Source organism: Myotis lucifugus, unplaced genomic scaffold (assembly GCF_000147115.1).
Source record: "Myotis lucifugus unplaced genomic scaffold, Myoluc2.0 scaffold_61, whole genome shotgun sequence".
NCBI classification, from domain to species: Eukaryota; Metazoa; Chordata; class Mammalia; order Chiroptera; family Vespertilionidae; genus Myotis; species Myotis lucifugus.
The window spans coordinates 3,724,306-3,741,873 of NW_005871109.1; the positions used below are offsets into that span (position 1 = coordinate 3,724,306).

General features: G+C 51.6%; 1 protein-coding gene across 12 annotated transcripts in view; it reads right to left on the reverse strand.

Annotated features, from left to right (window-relative positions):
- Nucleotides 1–627: 627 nt before the first annotated feature.
- Nucleotides 628–17,568, reverse strand: part of AMPD3 (adenosine monophosphate deaminase 3) — a 48,182-nt gene continuing 31,241 nt past the window's right edge. For 4 of the 12 annotated variants that reach the window (XM_006089628.3, XM_006089631.3, XM_006089627.3 and 1 more), the window contains exons 6-15: nt 17,046–17,175; nt 13,120–13,314; nt 11,052–11,183; nt 10,334–10,497; nt 9,485–9,611; nt 6,610–6,773; nt 5,426–5,546; nt 4,102–4,275; nt 2,452–2,562; nt 758–1,419 (exon numbers count right to left, since the gene is read on the reverse strand). In XM_006089628.3, coding sequence (XP_006089690.1) covers nt 1,243–1,419; nt 2,452–2,562; nt 4,102–4,275; nt 5,426–5,546; nt 6,610–6,773; nt 9,485–9,611; nt 10,334–10,497; nt 11,052–11,183; nt 13,120–13,314; nt 17,046–17,175 — 1,495 coding nt within the window. In that variant the 3' untranslated portion in view covers nt 758–1,242. Of the gene's footprint in view, nt 1,420–2,451; nt 2,563–4,101; nt 4,276–5,425; nt 5,547–6,609; nt 6,774–9,484; nt 9,612–10,333; nt 10,498–11,051; nt 11,184–13,119; nt 13,315–17,045; nt 17,176–17,568 lie in introns of those variants that run through there. The other 8 variants (XM_023754542.1, XM_006089626.3, XM_023754543.1 and 5 more) reach the window with 8 other exon arrangements.

Here is a 17,568-nt window from a genome sequence, read left to right on the forward strand (position 1 = left end):
GTGATAAAAGTTAGAACTTTTGTGAGGCCTTGTGGAATAGTGGAGAAAGGGCTGGATTAGGAGTAGGGAAACCTAGTTCTAGTCCTATTACTTACTAGCTGTGTGACCTTAAGTAAATCTCACTTCTCTGGCCCTAATTTTTCGTAAGTAAAATGATAATTGGGCTATAATCATTCATAGAATATTAGAGCCAAAAGGGAACAGAGATTATCTAGTCTGGTGCTTTTCAAAGTACTTCAAATAAAAATATGTAGAAGTCCCATTGAAGAAGCAAAGGTAACACCCAGAACCTCACTCCCCTGCCCTCTCCCACCAGGAAATTGGGAGGGGGATTCAAGACCTCCATTTGAAAACCTCTCATCTAATCCAAACCCTCACTTTTCAGATGAGGAAACCAAGACACAGAATAGGAGGGACTGTTTCAATGTGCACATTTGGCTTCCTAAGTAGAAAGGAGAGAGGAGGTCTAAATAAAACAGTTTTAAGAATTCATCAAAAATGCGAAAAAGGTTTTTTGTTGTTATGTTAATCCTCACGAGGATATTTTTTCCATTGATTTTAGAGAGAGTAGAAAAGGGGGGAGGAGGAGAGAGAGAGAAACATTGATGTGAGAGAGCCACATCAATTGGTTGCCTCCTGCACACTCAACTGGGGCAAGGAACCTGCAACCCAGGTACATGCCCTTGACCGGAATTGATCCCACAACCCTTCAGTTCAGGGGCCGACACTCTCTCCACTGAGCACACTGGCCAGGGCAGAGGTTATCTATTTTAATTCTCTCAAAGTAGCTCCTTTATGACAGGGAGCTTTGAAATTGATTTTGTTTAAGGCAGCCAGAGGCCGAAATGAACAACTACCACAAAGACTGTACGGCCTACAGCGGACTATGGCAGAAAACCACACGGACCCCATGTCAGTAGCCACTTGAACCGTGGAAGATCCTGGCCCTAACAATGCAAGCATTAGCGGTTTCAAGAGAAATATTTGGAAAATTAGGAATGAGTACAGACAACTATCTCCCAGATCCCCAAGGAGCAGTCACCACCTATTACTCAGAAATACTAACAGAAGTGGACATGTCGGATCTTAAAGTGAATGGTACAACCAAAATCACTAGGTTTGAAGGTTCTTCAGAGGCATCCTCTCCCGGGAGGAAAGTCCTAGTGTGGCATCTTGACCACTGTTAATCACAGCAGACGTGAAATTAAACCAGGAAGTTAAAATGCATGTCCAGTGCTCGACCTACTTGGTCAGGGCTGTGATCTGTTCTGATTTCATGGCATCAGACAGGAAGCTGAGCTCATTGCATAAGGTCTCGTATCGGAATGCCATCCGGATCTGAGCAACGTTTGTCTTTCGAATATCATTTCCTTCAGGTCCTTCTTTATAATAATTTTGTCCCAGAAACTTCTGCTTTTCCTGTGGCCCAAGAGAAATACAAATCAAACAGTACACCTTAGATTCCGTTCTCTAGCCACACGGCAGCTCTGGCTCTCAGCCACGCCAAATCAGACGTGCCCCTGAAGCAGGTCCCCCATCAGGGCATCTTTCCCCATGGGGCTCTTACGAATTTCCTCCTGGCCCCCATGTCCTCAGGGATGTCACCCTAACAACCACATTCACTCCCTTCATCTCTGACTATGCCTTCCTTGATCAGAAAGGAAAGATTCCTGCTGGTGAGGAAAATGGCAAAGTGAAGACTCTTAAGAAGTCCCTCCTCAGAGCTGGCAAAGGCAGACAGTCTGGAGTTTGGGGAGAGCCAGTCCGAGGAACCGAGTGCACACACTGAATCTGCAGCCTTTAACTCCTCTGCATCAGCATCAAAAGAGCAACACCGATGCAGCCCTGTTCCTGTACCAGCGACATCACTCAGGAGGTACCCGGGACCTGCGCCACCAGAGCAATGATTCTCAACCCTGCACGTCAGAATCACCCAGGAGGCTGTAAGAAGCTACTGATGTCCAGGTCCCATCCCTAGAGTTTCTTATTCAACCTAGGTGCTCCTCCTCTAGTCAAAAAATACTGAGGGCCTAGTGTGTGCCAGGGCTATTCTAGGCCGAGGGATATAATGCTGAACAAAACAGCCTCTGCCCTAATGGAACTTACATTCCAGAGGGAAAGACAAAAACACGTAACTACATATTACAACATCAGTAATAATATTATGAAGGAAAGAGTAAATAGATAGAGAAAGGTAAGTGTGTCTATTGCTGAATGGGTGGTCAGGGAAGGCCTCTGAGGAGGTGACATTTGAGTAGAGGTCTGGAAAAGGTGACAGAGCAACCAGGAAAATTCCAAAGTCTCCTCCCCAGGGTTCTCCCCTAGAACATGTGACAGAGACCCTGCCTGTCCCCTTCATCACTGATCCCAGAGCCTAGAAAGTACCGGGTCAACAGGCATTCACTGTGCACGTGTTGAAAGGCCAGGAGGGACAGCGCCGCCACACCGTACCTGATGTGAGAGGCCGCTCTGCAGCACGCTGTTCCTGGCGATCTCACACAGGTCACACGTGCTCAGCTTCCACACTTGAGCAGCAATTGCATATTCTTCCATAAGTGCTTCCTAGATTCCCCCAAAAGTGAATGTATTAGATGGCAGAATATCCATTTCAGTGCTGCACAGATTGCCAAAGCTACAAACATCAGACGTTGCAGATTTAATTTTTCTTTCATGACTGGCACCTGGATAATCGAACAACGTCCTCCCCCTAAGATTTTTTGTGTGTGAAATCTCAGGTTACTAAGGAGAGATAGATGAAAGAACCCCTACGTAGGTGTTTGTTAACAGCACGTGTCTGAAGCCCTGTGCTGGTCATGGGGACACCAGCCTGCTCTCCTGGGACAGTCTCCCGGGACAGGCACACCTTTAGTACCTGCTCATAGTTTGTTATTTATTTAACAGACCATTTCCTTAAGATTGTCCAAAAGTCAAAGTTAATCTGGGTACACTACTAAGAGCAGAGATGGAACCTTAAATAAGGAGAAATGATCAGTATCAGCTGTGAGACAGTGTAATCCCCAAAGGATTTGGGTGTGGGCTGTGCTATCACTTTATCTTCTGGGATGTGAAATGTCTGACTAACCCAAGCCCTTCCATTACCCCACTGCCTCTGTATCTCACAGCAGCGGTTCTTAAGATGTGGTCCCAGGATCCCTGGGGGTCCCCAAGGCCTTTTAAAAGGTCCTCCCTTTTCCAAAGATATGTAGTTGGAAAGGGGAAGGTTTTCTTCCTATACTTTGGTAGAAACAATTTAGCACAACAGATTGCAGATATGAGGATCCAGCTGTCTTCTATTAAACCGGACATTAAAAGAGATTTGCAAAAATGTAAAACAAGGCCATTCTCAGTATTTTTTTATTTTAGGAAATATGGTTATTTTTCATAAAAATAGCTATTCATGTTAACCTTTAATAGGTTTATCACTAGATATAACTCATGCTCTCTGAGGGCCTCAGTTCTTGAGAGTATAAAGGGATCTTAGACCAAAGCTTGGAGAGCCTGTCCTAGAAGACTCTGGGACTTCTGTTTTCACTAATCGGTGGCTGTCTTATCAATACCATCAAAATGTGTTTGGCTCACTAATGGCTGGTCCCCATGCATGACATTGCCTTTCCCTTCCTCTTCCCTTTCCCCAGAGTCCAAAGTGTAATAATAATAACATTGAGAAAAATGGTAGCCAACATTTTGAATACAAGCTATGTACAGATGCTCTGTTAGGCTCTTCACCATCTTAATGAAGCCTCCTCACACTACAGTTGATAGGTAGATGTGAGACAATTTTTTCTCTATTTTACACATGAAGAAGAATAAGATACAGAAACATCAACTAACTTTACCAGCGTCACGGAGCTAGTAAATCAAAGAAAGGGGAAATAGGGAAAGGCAAGGAAATGAAATTGTACCTTCAAGATTTCAAAGCCCCCAAAAGAGGGCTCCTGGAAGAACACTTCCTTCCCTCACCAGGAGCTGACCTGCTGTCTTCACGGGGCCACTGCCCTCACCCTGACAGCAGAACTGAGCCGTGCACTGCAGTGAGAGGCCAGGCCAGGACCGGTGCCTGCTGGTAGGACCTGCAGTCCTCCCCTCCCCTAAAGTCCTCACCTTTGTGTAGTGGAACTGCATGGGGTCGTCGGTGGAGAGGGACACATGCAGTCCCTTGTGCAGGAACTCCCTCAGAGGGTTTTTGGAGTATTCGAGGAACAGACTGTTGTTGCTAAGAGGAGACATGGCGATGGGGATCTGAGCCAGGTAGTAGAGATACTGCAACACCGGACTCTGCAAAAGAACCACCAAACTCAGGTGACGGGCCAGAGAGGGGAGGGTGGGGAGGGTAAGGGTGAGCAGGGAGGAAGGGAGGGGAGAAGCATCATCAGTGGAAGCCAGCGGTCTGAGCAGTGTCTGTGCAAGTCCCCAGGCAAGCCCCAGTTCCCCAAAGCCAGGACATCCCGTCCCTCCTTTTCCCCGACCTCAACAATCACCTCATTCCTACATCACATGCCCCTCTCTCCCTGGGTCTGCCCTCCTGCCACTGTTGGAAGTGCTCCCTTTTGCCCCCAAAGTGGAGGCATAGCTCAGGGCAGCTGCATGCCCCAGCTGACCCCAAGCTGCATACTCAGCTGCCCTCCCCAGGCGCTGACCTCAGTGGTCAGTCTGGAAGATGCCCCACTTGGTGGTTTTGTTGCTTTGACTGCAAACATTCAGGTTGAGGCTATAAACACTCCAGCAGATGGGAAGGGGCAGACCTAACTGGGCTAGAGAGGTTTCTTTGGTACAGTACCCACCCCACACAGAAATGTGACAGGTGGTTAGACCTCCCAGGACCACAGCAGGGGAGCAGTTTGAGCAAACATCGTCCCTGTGGAAGCGATCCAAGCAATGGCGCAGACCACATGCACAGAGTTCATGGGAGCATTATTTACACCAGCAAAAAGCTGGTTCTCTGCCCAGCAACTAGAGATGGTTGAATCAAAGATGGACCATCCAAATGCAGGCCGTCCTTCCAACAGCCTTTAGAATGAGGAGCATACATACGTTGCAGCACAGAAAAATGCTTGTTAAATAAAATTAAGGGACAAGGAAGAATAAAAACCTCTGTTTATAATAAGCATTTAGAAATATGCTCTGGAAGAAAAAAAGATGGAATAGGAAAAACTAAAAAGCTATAAATGGCTGTTTCTATTAAAGCAATAGCAATATGGGTGGGGTTTTTCTTCCCATTTTTCCATTTGTTGGAAATCCAAATTGTGTTATATTTATAATATCACTTTCATAATTAAATATGAAATGAAAATGACTACAGACAGCCCTGCCCAGGAAAAGGCCCAGAGACTCCCAGGGGCAAACGAGCCCGGAGATCCCACTCCTCCCCAGGGGAGCCCAGGGCAGGGCTGTCGCTGAAGGCGGATGTCTGTGAATGGCTGGTTACCTTCTTGAGGAGCAGCCCGTGGGAAATGTTGTCGGCAGTCAGGAAAGCAGACACCAGGTGGGTGATGGACCCAGCCTCGCCGCAGTGAGGCCGGAACAGGAACGTGCTCATACCTCGCTCCCTGCAGAACAAGTGAGGCAGGCTCTTGGTCAGCAAGGACCCCTGGTCCACACTGTGCAGGACCCCACAGGCTGGGCCTGCACCCCTAGCTCAGGGCCTACTCCAGGGGAGACAGTAACCCAGCTGACGCAGGGCACCCTGAAAACCGCCCCTCCGAAAATGCAGAGGCCAGGCCCAATGCCTCAGAGCCAAGAGGCGCTATCCCTGGGGAACAGAGGGAGCCTAGTGGTAGGAGGAGACTGCCCTGTCCTCCACCCACTCCTCCCCTCCCCTCTTCACCAGGCCTGCAGCCCAGATTCCTAGACCTTCAGAGCAGGAAAAGCCGTGAGAAATCATTGAGTCCAACTTCTCTGTTACACCAATGGACAAACCCAGAGAACCCAGAAGGTGGAGTGAGACATTAGAAGCCACTGAGCAGGTCAGTGATAGAGCTAGAACTAGAGCCCCAAGTCCAAAAGCTCAGCCCAGACTGCCCCCACCCAACACCAGGCCATGTTCTTTCCATCAGAGTCTCATTCAAAACCTCCACCCCACAAACGAGTGAGGCCCCATGCCCAGCAGGGGCGGGAGGGGTGCTAGACTTGCAGAGAGAGGTATGGACGGCTCAGTGTCCTGTGCGCTGGGCGCCTGACTCCTGCCATGTGTGCCTCATCTGCGTGTGTGCCCTGGTGGGAGCCTGGCCTGTAAGACCGTTGGGTACAGGCTCCATGAGGGCATGGGCTTAGTCTGCTTTGTTCCCTATAATGTGTCCAGTGCCTAGGACAGTGCCTGTCACGTAGCAGGTGCAATAATTTGTTGCATGAATGATTGCACGTGTGAATACTTGCATGTGTGTTGGCACGTCCTATGCTTGTATCATATCAGGTACAGGCAGGTACACATGTAGGTGTTAGTGTGTGTGTGTGTGTGTGTGTGTGTGTGTGTGTGTGTGTGCAGGCTTGGAGTCTGGCCTCATGGTATGTATGACTGATTGTGCCTGTTGTAGTGGGTGTGACTGCCTGTGTACCTGGCCCTGTGTGGGAGGCTGGGGGCCCGTGGCCGTGGGTGCAGGGCAGCTCACCCACCTGCGGAGGTTGTTGAGCACCATGATGTTGGCATACATGTAGTACAGGTAGTAGCTGTAGGGCGGGTTCTGCTCACTGGTCCAGATGTCCGGGTTGGGGCTCTTGTCCGAGAACATGTGGTCGCTGTGCTTGGACTCATCATCCACACTGTCGAACCCTGTCACCTGGGTGGGACGAGGGGCCCTACATCAAGCCAAGGCAGAGGAGCTGCCGGAGGCCTTGGAGGCCGGGCCTCTCAGGTTTATGCCTCAGCTGGGGACCCCAGAGCCAACCTGACGCACAGTGCCCCCAGGGATGGGATGGGAAGTGGGCACAATGCCATCATCTTTCCTCCAGGGCTTCCAAAGGTACCCAGAGGGCCAGACTGGAGAGTGCTAAGCCCCTGTGTGATGGTGGTGATGGCGAGGGGACACTCAGGCCAGGCGAACAGCGAGGCAGCCTTACCCACTGCTCATTCCTCTGCTGTGCCCAGGAGGAGGCCAGCGCTGCAGGGTAGCCAGCAGTCCTGCCATCAGCAGCAGGGACAGCAGCTCTGAGGGGAAGGGGACAGGCATGTCCCATGCACCTACTATACATTAGGCCCTGCTTGAAGCACTTACCACACATCAACTGATTTAATACTCAGTGGCCCTGTGAGGGAAGGCTGGGCTGCAAGCAAACCAGAGCCAAGGCGATTAGCCAGAGACCACAGGCTCTGAGCCTAGATGGGCTCAACATCTGGACTCCGGGGCTGTAGGTGGAGAGTGCCCAAGGGCATGTCCCAGGTGTAGTCACGTAAAAACAGCTGGGATACTTCACAAACAGGCCAAGGTGGGCCCCATCCAATATGGCTTCCTTGGAGGGCTGAGCCATGGCTCTGGGAGGAGGTGGCTCTACGCACTGCCTCTTTCCCGGGAGCTGCCCTCTGAGCCAGGTCAGCGAAGCTCCGGAGACTCCCACCTTCCACTTCAGTTACACCTCGGCTGGGGTCCAGACTATGCCCTATGGCCCCACCCTAGGCACCGGCTTCCTAGTCACCTGCTCCCAGAGGTCAGGCCCTGACCATAAATGTACCTGTGAAGACACAGCCTCTTAGCCAGCATGTGGGGCAGTTTGCTAACACGTGTCCCTCCTTACACTCAGCCAGAGTGGGGCTCTAGGAAGGGCCCCTGAAAGACTGCCCACTTCTCTCCACACTGGCCCCAGGTGGGTCTGCCAGACTCTCCCAAAGGAGCAAGGGACCACGAGGGGCTGGGCAGAATCTTCCCCGTCACAGAGCCCTATGTGTCAAAGGAACAAGGTCCCCCACCCCCACCCCCCCACCCCCCATAGCTCTCGGCATGACCTGGACGGGCATGAGGACCGGGAGGACTCAAGTTCTGCTCTGTCCCCACTAGCTCCAGCTTCACCGGGCATGGGGGTAACGTCAGCCCCTCTACTGAACTCTATACCAACGGATGCAGGGCCTGGAACTGGACCTCCCACAGGCCTCAAGCACAAAATATATACAAACCTTAATTCTTCCTCCTCCTGCTCAAGTCTGCTCTTCCCCCATTGTCAGCAATGGCCCCTGAAAGGTGCACCCCCGCCAAGACCCCAGGCACCAGGAGGCCCCCTGGACCTCTCCCTGTAGCCCACCTTCAGGCTCCACCCTGTCCTGTCAACCTACACCCATGCCCAGCACGCTGCCCGGAGTCCTGGCCTGCCTCCCGCATAAGCCACACTTTTCTTACTTAGGAGGCCGTCTGGGATGGGGATAACAACACCTGCTCGGGAGTCAGGCCCCTGGATATGAGTCCCAGTTCTGCCACTTTTCCGTTTTTATCTCCTCGTGTGTAAACTGGAGCTAGTAGCTTCGTAGGGCTGGTGTGAGGATTAAATGGGACAGTCCCTGGAGGGCGCCTAGCACAGGGTCTGACGCACAGCAAGCACATAATGCTGCTTATTATCAACACAGGGTCCAACACACGGCTAGTACATAACACTCTTATTATTAACACCAACCATGGTGTAAAGTAGGGCAGCCATGAGGCTGAAGCAGGATCGCGTCACGTGCGGGCCCCGGAGCAGGCAGCAGCAGTAGCGGGCTGTACGGCTAGTTCAAGCCCCCATCCGTCTGACTGCTAACAGGCCCCTGACTCATCTTGACCCTTTCCCCCACCTCCAGCCACCTTCTGTTCCAGGCCACTCACCACACAGCAGCCAGGACGGTGTTTGTCTAAAACAGATTCAGTGATGTCCCTCAGCTTGTTGAAACCCGGTCCTGGTAGCCTCCCCGCCCCTCCACACACAGGCATTCACAAACTCAACCACCCCTACCCCATGACCCCAGCCTTCTGGAATCTCCCCTGCCTCCCTGTCAGAAATCTTCCCCAGAACCTCCACCAGATACTGACCTTGCTTCTCACTGCCCTCAGCTACCTCTATGCCAGGCACACAGAGCAAGCTGACCAGCGCCTGCCCCACGATGCCCTTTCTGGTTAGGTCTCCTACGCCCCTTCTCTCCCTCTCGCATGGAACTAAACAGACACGGAAGATAAATATATTGTGTGAGGCTTGTGTGCTTAAGGTGTGAGGACCGTCTTTCTAAGTAAAAGCGGGAGAGCTGAAATGTCTGCGTCTCTAAAGAAGCCGGAGGCTGCTGCTTGGTGCTGCTGGCGCAGGACCCAGTCTTTCCAGCCCCACCTGGCCAGGCACTGACTCCTCAGTCTACCCTGTGCTGCCCACCCCAGCACCCACCCAAGCCCCAGGGTGCCCCTGAGGAGCCTGGTGGGGCTGGCAACCCCATGCCTGGGCACAGGAGAGATAGACCTGAGAAGGGGAGCCTGATGGCCCACAGGGAACCCTCTCCTCTCTCCGCCTCCACGCACATCGCCGGGGCACCACCCACACTTACATATTTCAGGAAGAGGTGAAGCTCTCGGTGATCTTGGGGGTTGATTGTGGCCTCAAAAAGGGGCAGGAAGATGTTCTCCAGCATCTTCCCAAAGCTTGGCAGCAGCTTCTTTGACCTAAATATGTCACTGGGGAAAGTGAAGACGACGATCAAGGTGGACCCAACAGCCCCCTTGGCCTGAGATCGACCTCAGTCACTTCCCACTCAAACAAAACACCCTGAGTGGAGGCAGAGATGTGGCTTGAACATTGTCCTTCCCCTCCTCTCCAACTCCCAGCAACATCTGCACTACTAGCATTGGCTGGCAAACTCGGCACCTACCCAAGCCCCTCCGAGAGCTTTCTCAAGCCAGAGGCCACACTGGGAGAAGGGTGGAGGGAATCAGGGTGACCACGGAGATGAGTCTTCCTATTCCCCAGGGATCCAAACTCTCTGCCACTCAGTTCAATTCCCCTAAAGCACAGGCCCCAGTCCGCCCAGGGGCCATGACCCCCCCGCCCCCATCAGCCAGACAGCTGGAGAGGACAGTGGTGGTCTCTGAGTCAGATCCAGGGGAGGGCCAGCAATGCAGGCCACCAGTTGCCCAACTCCCTGGTGCTCACCCAAAAGGACCTCCGCATCCTGCAGTGAGAAGACGGGCAGCAGTTCCCACCAGGCATTTGCGCACATATGTTCTTTAAAGAGTAAGAGTTTGTCACAACGACATCCCTGCTGAGCACCCCTTCCTATAGGAAAGTCCCTGGGAGAAGAGGCCTAAGTGGGCACTGGAACAGGTCTCAATAGTGCAGACTCAGCGGGACAGGTGGGGGGCCCAGGGGGTACAGGCAGGCAGGGGGCCGCCTCACTTACTAGATCCGGGGCACCTGGATGATCCAGCGCATGTTAGGAGAGTAGACCTTGTGCTGGATGAACCAGTGGGCCAGGTTGAGCCACTCGTCGGGACTGCGGCCGTAGATGGAGAGCCTGGGCTCTGAGTACTGGTACTTGCTCTCCTCCAGCTCCCGGGCCACCTCCTGGGCACCAAGAAGAGCTCAGGTCAGGCCACGAGCACCCCGGCTGCTGGATCCTGCAGCTCCCTCAGCCACCTGCTCCCAGGCTGGGGAGGCCTCATCTACATCACCTGGCTGCCAAGCAAGTACTCACTCGCCTCAGCAGAGGCTCCTTCCTGGAGAGAAAGGCCTTGGGTCTGCACCATCACAGCATAACCAGGCCAGGCAGCAGACACGGCTCCCCAGGGAGCTCAGCTGCTCCCAGCCAAGCTCAGGCTGCAAATAGACAGGGCAGCAAGGCTGGGTGCTGTGAATGCTCTCAGGGTGGACACCCTCCTCCTCCTCTTGCCCACAGTCCACACAGTGGACACATTCAGCACCAGCCTGTCCACACTCGGAGCCGACAGCCGGGGCCAGAGCACTGGGCCCCTGAGCACCTGAGCTCGCCGGAGCTGGATGGTGGGTGGGCAGGGATTCGGGAAGGAGAAGATGACAAGGAGGCCAAACGCAACCCCCTTCTGAGGGCAGATGCTGGCAGGTGTCTGAGGAGGGCTTGGAGAGGCTGCGGGCCCACTCACCTTGACCATCCGAGCAAAGTACTCTCCTCCCAAATAGTTTTCCGTTTTCAAATACAGGTCACGCAGCTCACTGGCCCCCACAGGATTGTATTTAGAGTTGAACTTGTCGAAGCGGTGGAATGTCTGCCGGCCCTGGAGAGAGGGGGCCACAGCCAGATTCACCGCTTTGTTCTACGGCCACCACAGCCATTCCCCTCTCCAGGCCTTTACAAGGTGATCTGACACAGGGCCACACTGAAAGGTCTTCTCTGTCAGTTCTTGCATAAAATCAAAATGTCCTGGGGCCAGGACCATGCATCTTCACTCTGTCAGCATTGGGGTCCTTTTGTGGGGGGCCCTTGGTGAAGGAGGACCAGGGCATTGTGCTCTAAGCTGCTACGGCTAAAAGCATGTCTGACTGAGTGAGCAGAGGATGCTAAACTATTGAATGATTAATAAAGTGTGCCCTGCCCAGCCAGTGTGGCTCAGTGGCTGAGTGTCGACCTATGAACCAGGAGGTCACGATTTGATTCCCGGTCAGGGCACATGCTGGGGTTGCAGCTCAATTCCCTGTATGGGGCATGTTACTATCTCTTTCTCTCTCCCCCTCTCCCTACCTCTCTGAAATCAATGAAAATATATTTTTTTAAAAAATAAAAATAAAGTATGTCCTATTACTAGTTAAATTTCATAATGCACTTTCTCCACCCTTATCGCATTCAGTGTTTCGTTTGTTTATGCAACAGATTTTTTTATTGTGGGTAAAATACACATAACACAAAATTTACCATCATAACCATTTTTAAGTGTACAGTTCAGTGGTATTAAGTACATTCATATTGTTGTACAACCATCCCCCCCATCCATCTCCAGAACTCTTTTCATCTTGTAAAACTGAAATTTTGTACCTATCCTATATAATAAAAGGCTAATATGCAAATCAACCCTATGGTGGATTGACCTGTAGCTATAATGCACACTGACCCCCAGGAGGCAGACGCTCAACACAGGAGTTGCCCCCTGGTGGTCAGTGCACTACCAAGAGGAATGCTGCTCAGCCAGAAACCAGGCTCAGGGCTGCCGAGTGCAGCAGTGGTGAATGCAGCAGTGGTGGCGGGAGCCTCTCCAGCCTCCGCGGCAGCGTAAGGACCCCTCGCGGGGAGCGGGCCTAAGCCAGCAGTTGGACATTCCCCTGGGTGTCTGGAGGGGCTGAGGGATGCCCCCCTCCAGAGCATGATTGTCATGCACCAGCCTCTAGTTAAATAATAACTTCACATTCTCCCTTCCCCCAGTCCCTAGCAATCTTTTTTTTTCTTTTTCTTTTTCTTTCTTTCTTTTTTTTTTTTTTTTTGTCCCTAGCAATCTTTATTCTCCTTTCTGTCTGGATGAATTTGCAAATCCTAGGTACCTCACACAAGTGAAATCATACACTACTTGTCCTTTTGTATATGGCTTCTTTGACTTAGCATAATGTTTTCAAGGATCATCCACATTATGGCAGATGTCAGCACTTTATTCTTTTTTAAGGCTGAAAAGTATTCCATTATATGGATATACCACATTTTGTTTTTTCATTCATTTATTGATGAATCCTTGGGTTGCTTCTACCTTTGGGGCATAGTGAATAATGCTGCATTGATGTGTAAGTATCTGTTTTAGTCTCTGCTTTCAGTTCTTTTGGGTACATACTTAGGAGTGGAATTGCTGAGGAAACCCCATTACTATGTAGCTGCACCATCATTTAGTATTTTAATAACTCTGAAATGTCAATAGGCATGTTGCATTAAGCATTTTATAGGCAAGGAAATTAAAGCTTAAGTGAATGGCTTAGGGGCACACAACTGCTAAGTGACCGAAGTGGAAATAGAACTGGGACCTGCCTGACTCCATGTCACATACTCTTGTCCCCTGGCCCAGGGCTGCTCCCAGCCAGTTATTCTGAGGCCAAATTATCTCTCACAGTCGCCATGGCTAGAAGAAAAAGCTGCTTGCAAAGTCAGCCTCTCTCCAAGCACAATCATGTTTTCTTTTCAGGCGGCTGATTCCCCAGCCGGGACTGCCTAAGGCCCTGGAACAGAAGCTCACTCACCGCGTGGACGTCCAGCGAATCCACAGTGAGGTCATAAGGGTCCATGTGCAGGCTGTCGAACACCTGCCGCAGGGTGATCTTCTGGCCCTGCTTCTCGGCCACGATTCTGTCAGGCTCCGTCTGGTACGTGTGCTTGATAAAGCGCAGCAAGTGCTTCTGATTCATGCAGGCAGCCGCGTGGATGTGCGTGTCCACCTGCAACACAGCATACCCCAACCCGTGAGCCGGGCCGCCTCCTCTGGCAACAAGAGTTAGGACGTCCAACCCTCAGGGTGCCGCCAATGCCTGGATGCCCCCTCCCCACTTCTTCTCTAGACTTTGGAACTGGTCTCTCTCCAGCCTTGCTGCACAATTCAACTCCTTCCAGCATCTAGAAATCTTTTTAAGCTGTAGATTGGATCCGGCTACTTCTGTTAATGAAACATCAGTGCCCCTCGTGTCTTCAAGATTAAGCTCAAGCTCCGTAGCCTGGGATTCCAGGCTTACATCAAACCTTACCTCTCCCCTGCCAGGGCCCTGCTTTATGCTCCAGCCACACCACACTATTGCCAGGTGCCCCTGGCACCATGCTATTCCACACCACATCATTGCCCATGCATGTCCTCAGCCTGGAATTCCTTCTTTTTTCCTCGTCAATCTCAGCCACCTGAAAACTTCCTAAAACCTCCATTTGAAAGCTAGTCCTGATCCCCCAAGCACAGCTGATGAGTCTTCCTAACCCAACCTCGGGAGCCGGCACAGACTCTCCCTGTACTGTACATGTCCTCTGATCCGCTCCAATATTTCCCTGGCTCCTCCTTCACTAGACAGGACAGGGACCATGTCCAGTGCATGTAAGTCTCTAGAGCAGTGGTTCTCAACCTTCTGGCCCTTTAAATACAGTTCCTCATGTTGTGACCCAACCATAAAATTATTTTTGTTGCTACTGCATAACTGTAATGTTGCTACTGTTATGAATCGTAATGTAAATATCTGATATGCAGGATGGTCTTAGGCGACCCCTATGAAAGGGTCGTTCGACCGCCAAAGGGGTCGCGACCCACAGGTTGAGAACCGCTGCTCTAGAGCCTGGTACAATGTATTACTTAAATCAGTGGATGGCCAAATAAACAAATGAACCGGTATAACAGGTTCCAATAATTTTGATGATGTCCATATCCTCAAATAATCTCAAGGCCCACCAACTGTCCCACAAAATCCCACTCTACCCATTGACCTCTCTTGAGCCTTCCATTCAGATGCCAGCCCCAAAGAAACAGAGCCCGAGCTAAGCTGCGGATAACCTGAGGTCACAGTGGGCATCCTGGTCCCCCTTCCAAGAGCCCAAAGGACCTAAGGGAGGTTCGTGGGGAGGGTGGCAGCAGCCTCACAGGCCAGAGTGCAGCTGGCTGCCATGCCACACTCTGCAGTTACTACTGCGGCTGACTGGGCACTCTGCCAGGGCTGGGGTGAAGAGGCGGCTGACCTCAGGCCTGGGAATGCTGTCCCGCTGACCGGGCATCACCAAGTCATGCCAAACCAGACATTTGATCCACTGAACCTCTCTGGGCATTATACCAGGCAGCCCATGTTGTTGGCCACATCACTCACTCATCAAGGCCCTTCCTGCCATTAATCCAGAAAGATAGACCACTAGACATCAGAGAAACGCAGCCATTCAAAGCACCAAAAGCACCGTGTAAAGGCTCAGACACCTCAGGGCTGAGCTGGGCTCATGTGGAGGCACAAAAGAAGGTCAGCTTGGCTCAGTCCCAAAGAAGGTCACCACCTCAGCATGACTCAGCACATTCTGGGGTTTCTGGTCATGTCCTCTAGCTTACCAGTGACACACTGCAGGGGGTACAGTCTGTCTTTACCCCCCCCCCCCACCCCCGAGTCACAAGATGAGGGAGGAAAACAACTGGACCACCCAGGAAGCATCCACACTCCAAAATCTCCAAGACAATTGTTTTTGGAACAAGTAAAAGATGTCAGTGTTTTCAATTCATCGTAAGATCCAAATGCATTCCTTCTTTCATCTAACCCCCAGGTCTAGTAAACAACATTAGAGTTTCCAAACAGGGCTGGCCAAACCTGGCTCCTGAGCCAACACTGACCATTCCATACCCATGGTGGACACCAATAATCAATCACAGCACTCTTTTCACTAAGCTTTGGGAGCAGCCTGAGGTAGCCACTTCCAATTGGTTGTTTGGCACAGAAGATGAAACCTATTTGCTACCCTTGATATGACACTTTGGCAAGAGTGAATATGGCCTAATTCTACCCAACTCCTAAGCAGCAAACACACTCAGCCTCTCATTCTTAGCTCTGAGCGGAAACCAGTTATCTCAGTTACACAGCTGCTGGCCTCATGATGTCGTAACCCATGACCTGCTGCAATGTTGCAGGTGCTTTCACAAATACTGCCCACATCATGGCCATGCACAGCTCCTGGGAGCCCGGCCCTAGGGTGCCCCCAGGACTCTGCCAGCCACCTCGGGAACGTGGAGGCCACCCTCCCAGCCCAGCCTGGATTTCAGAAAGCCAGCTCTCCCCGCATAGTAGATGCTTCCAGGGTAAGATAAAATAGCCAGCTCCCAGGAGGCGGGGAGGGGCAGGCACAGGCCTGAACTCAGAGCAGACCTGGATTTATGGACTGACTATGGGGCCAGAGAACAGGTGACTGCGTCACAGCACAGGGGTCAAGGCCATCTCTGTCCAGACAGCACATTAACCCCAGAGAGACAGGGAACCCTGAGGATGGGCTCTGGTATGTAACACAGCCCCATAAGGACTCTCCCACATCGTGGCTATAGAGCAGCTGGTTGGCCCAGGAATACCCACTGGGCCCCACCTCAGAAACCAACAGTGTGGGAACCAGTGCTGTCAGCAAGGCCACCTCGGCCCCAGGCAACAGGAAGCAGTCAGGCCTAGAGCATATACATCCAGAGGGCAGGACTGCATTGAGCTTGGACACTCATCTGGCCGGTGCTGGACATGTGGGTGCATCTGGGCAGGGCTGAGAGGAGCTGACAGAGACACGGAGGCACCCATCTGTATGAACACCTAGGTTCACAGAGAAGGAACACGGTGCTTGAAGGTGAAAATGCCAGGTAGGTGGTGTCTACGTACATCCATTCGCCTCTGTCTGGAAAACCCCAAACACGTCCAGAAGCCTCACAGCCCAGGAGCTGAAGCCAAACTCTCATTTCTTAAGGATCCCATCCAAGTGGGAGTCCATGGCAGACTCCATGACGCTTAACAGACAGGACCCTGAGGCTTCCCCAGATGGAGCCTTCCGTCTCCCACTGCTGAGTGCTGCCCACCTGAGCTGGGCTTTCCCAGAGGATCCACATCCTCCCTGGGCCCACCTAAAAGAAGTGACTCTTGTTCAACAGCAAATGCCCCATGCTTAGCACTACTCCCTTGCTTCTCTGTATATTAGTTAAGTGGAAGAAAATGGAAAAGCCAGAAACTGAGATCATTTACCACCTGAGTCCAGGCCAAGCCCTCTCATCCACTCTAGGAGGGGCAGAGGGGGAGCACATATTTTTCTTTAAATACACTTGATTCCAAAGGAAGCAAAATATGGAACTCCCAAGTCCAAAGAGGTCTTAACAGTCTTTTCTCTCCGTGATGAATTTAATACATCCTCTACCTTAAAAATAACCTGGCCTCAACTGATGACCAATGAACAGGTCATGCCTATTTTCCAAGGTAGAGGACACATTTCAACAGATGCACAACATGGGTATCACGTACCATCTGGGGCATGATGGTCTAACACACAGAAGGTAGCACGCTGGTCTTCCTTCTGCACACACACATCACCTGCTCTGGCCAAGGAAGGCCACACAAGGGCACCAGCCCCAGACCGACTCAGGGCATCCCTGTAGGTTAGAAGAGCGATGGGAAGGGGTCTGAACCCCGGCCCAGGAACACACCTTTCTCACATTATAGAAGTCTCGGTGGGGGTTACTCTTCAACTCTTTGAACTCAGACATCTCATTTAACATCTCATGAAGGCTGAACTTGGATTCCAGAAAGTTCAATCGCCGGTGACAATATGTTTTCCTGCAGGTTGGAAAGGGAGAGAAACCATAGTTGAGAAGTCTCATCGAGCTCTCCGGTTTGGAGACCTCCAGGGTCTGCAGGGACCCACCCTCAAGTGGAAGCAGGGAGCAGGGAGGGATGAGGTCCCAGCTCTCTACAGACCCAGCTGAAGGAGCTGTGTAACCCACATCCGTGTGCTCTGAAGTAAATGAGCAGCTGATAAAGGGCAGTGGCGCCAACTTTTCAACCTCATACAGGTTCTTTGACTTCTAGCTCTGTGCTTAGGCAACTGATCTTGAGCCTCTATTTCCCATGAACAAGTAAGAAGCTGGCAATGCCCAAGATTAACGGGAGGGTGAAACTGGTTTATGCATGTGAAGTGGATGCTCAATGAAGTCTCCCTCCTTGACTGCT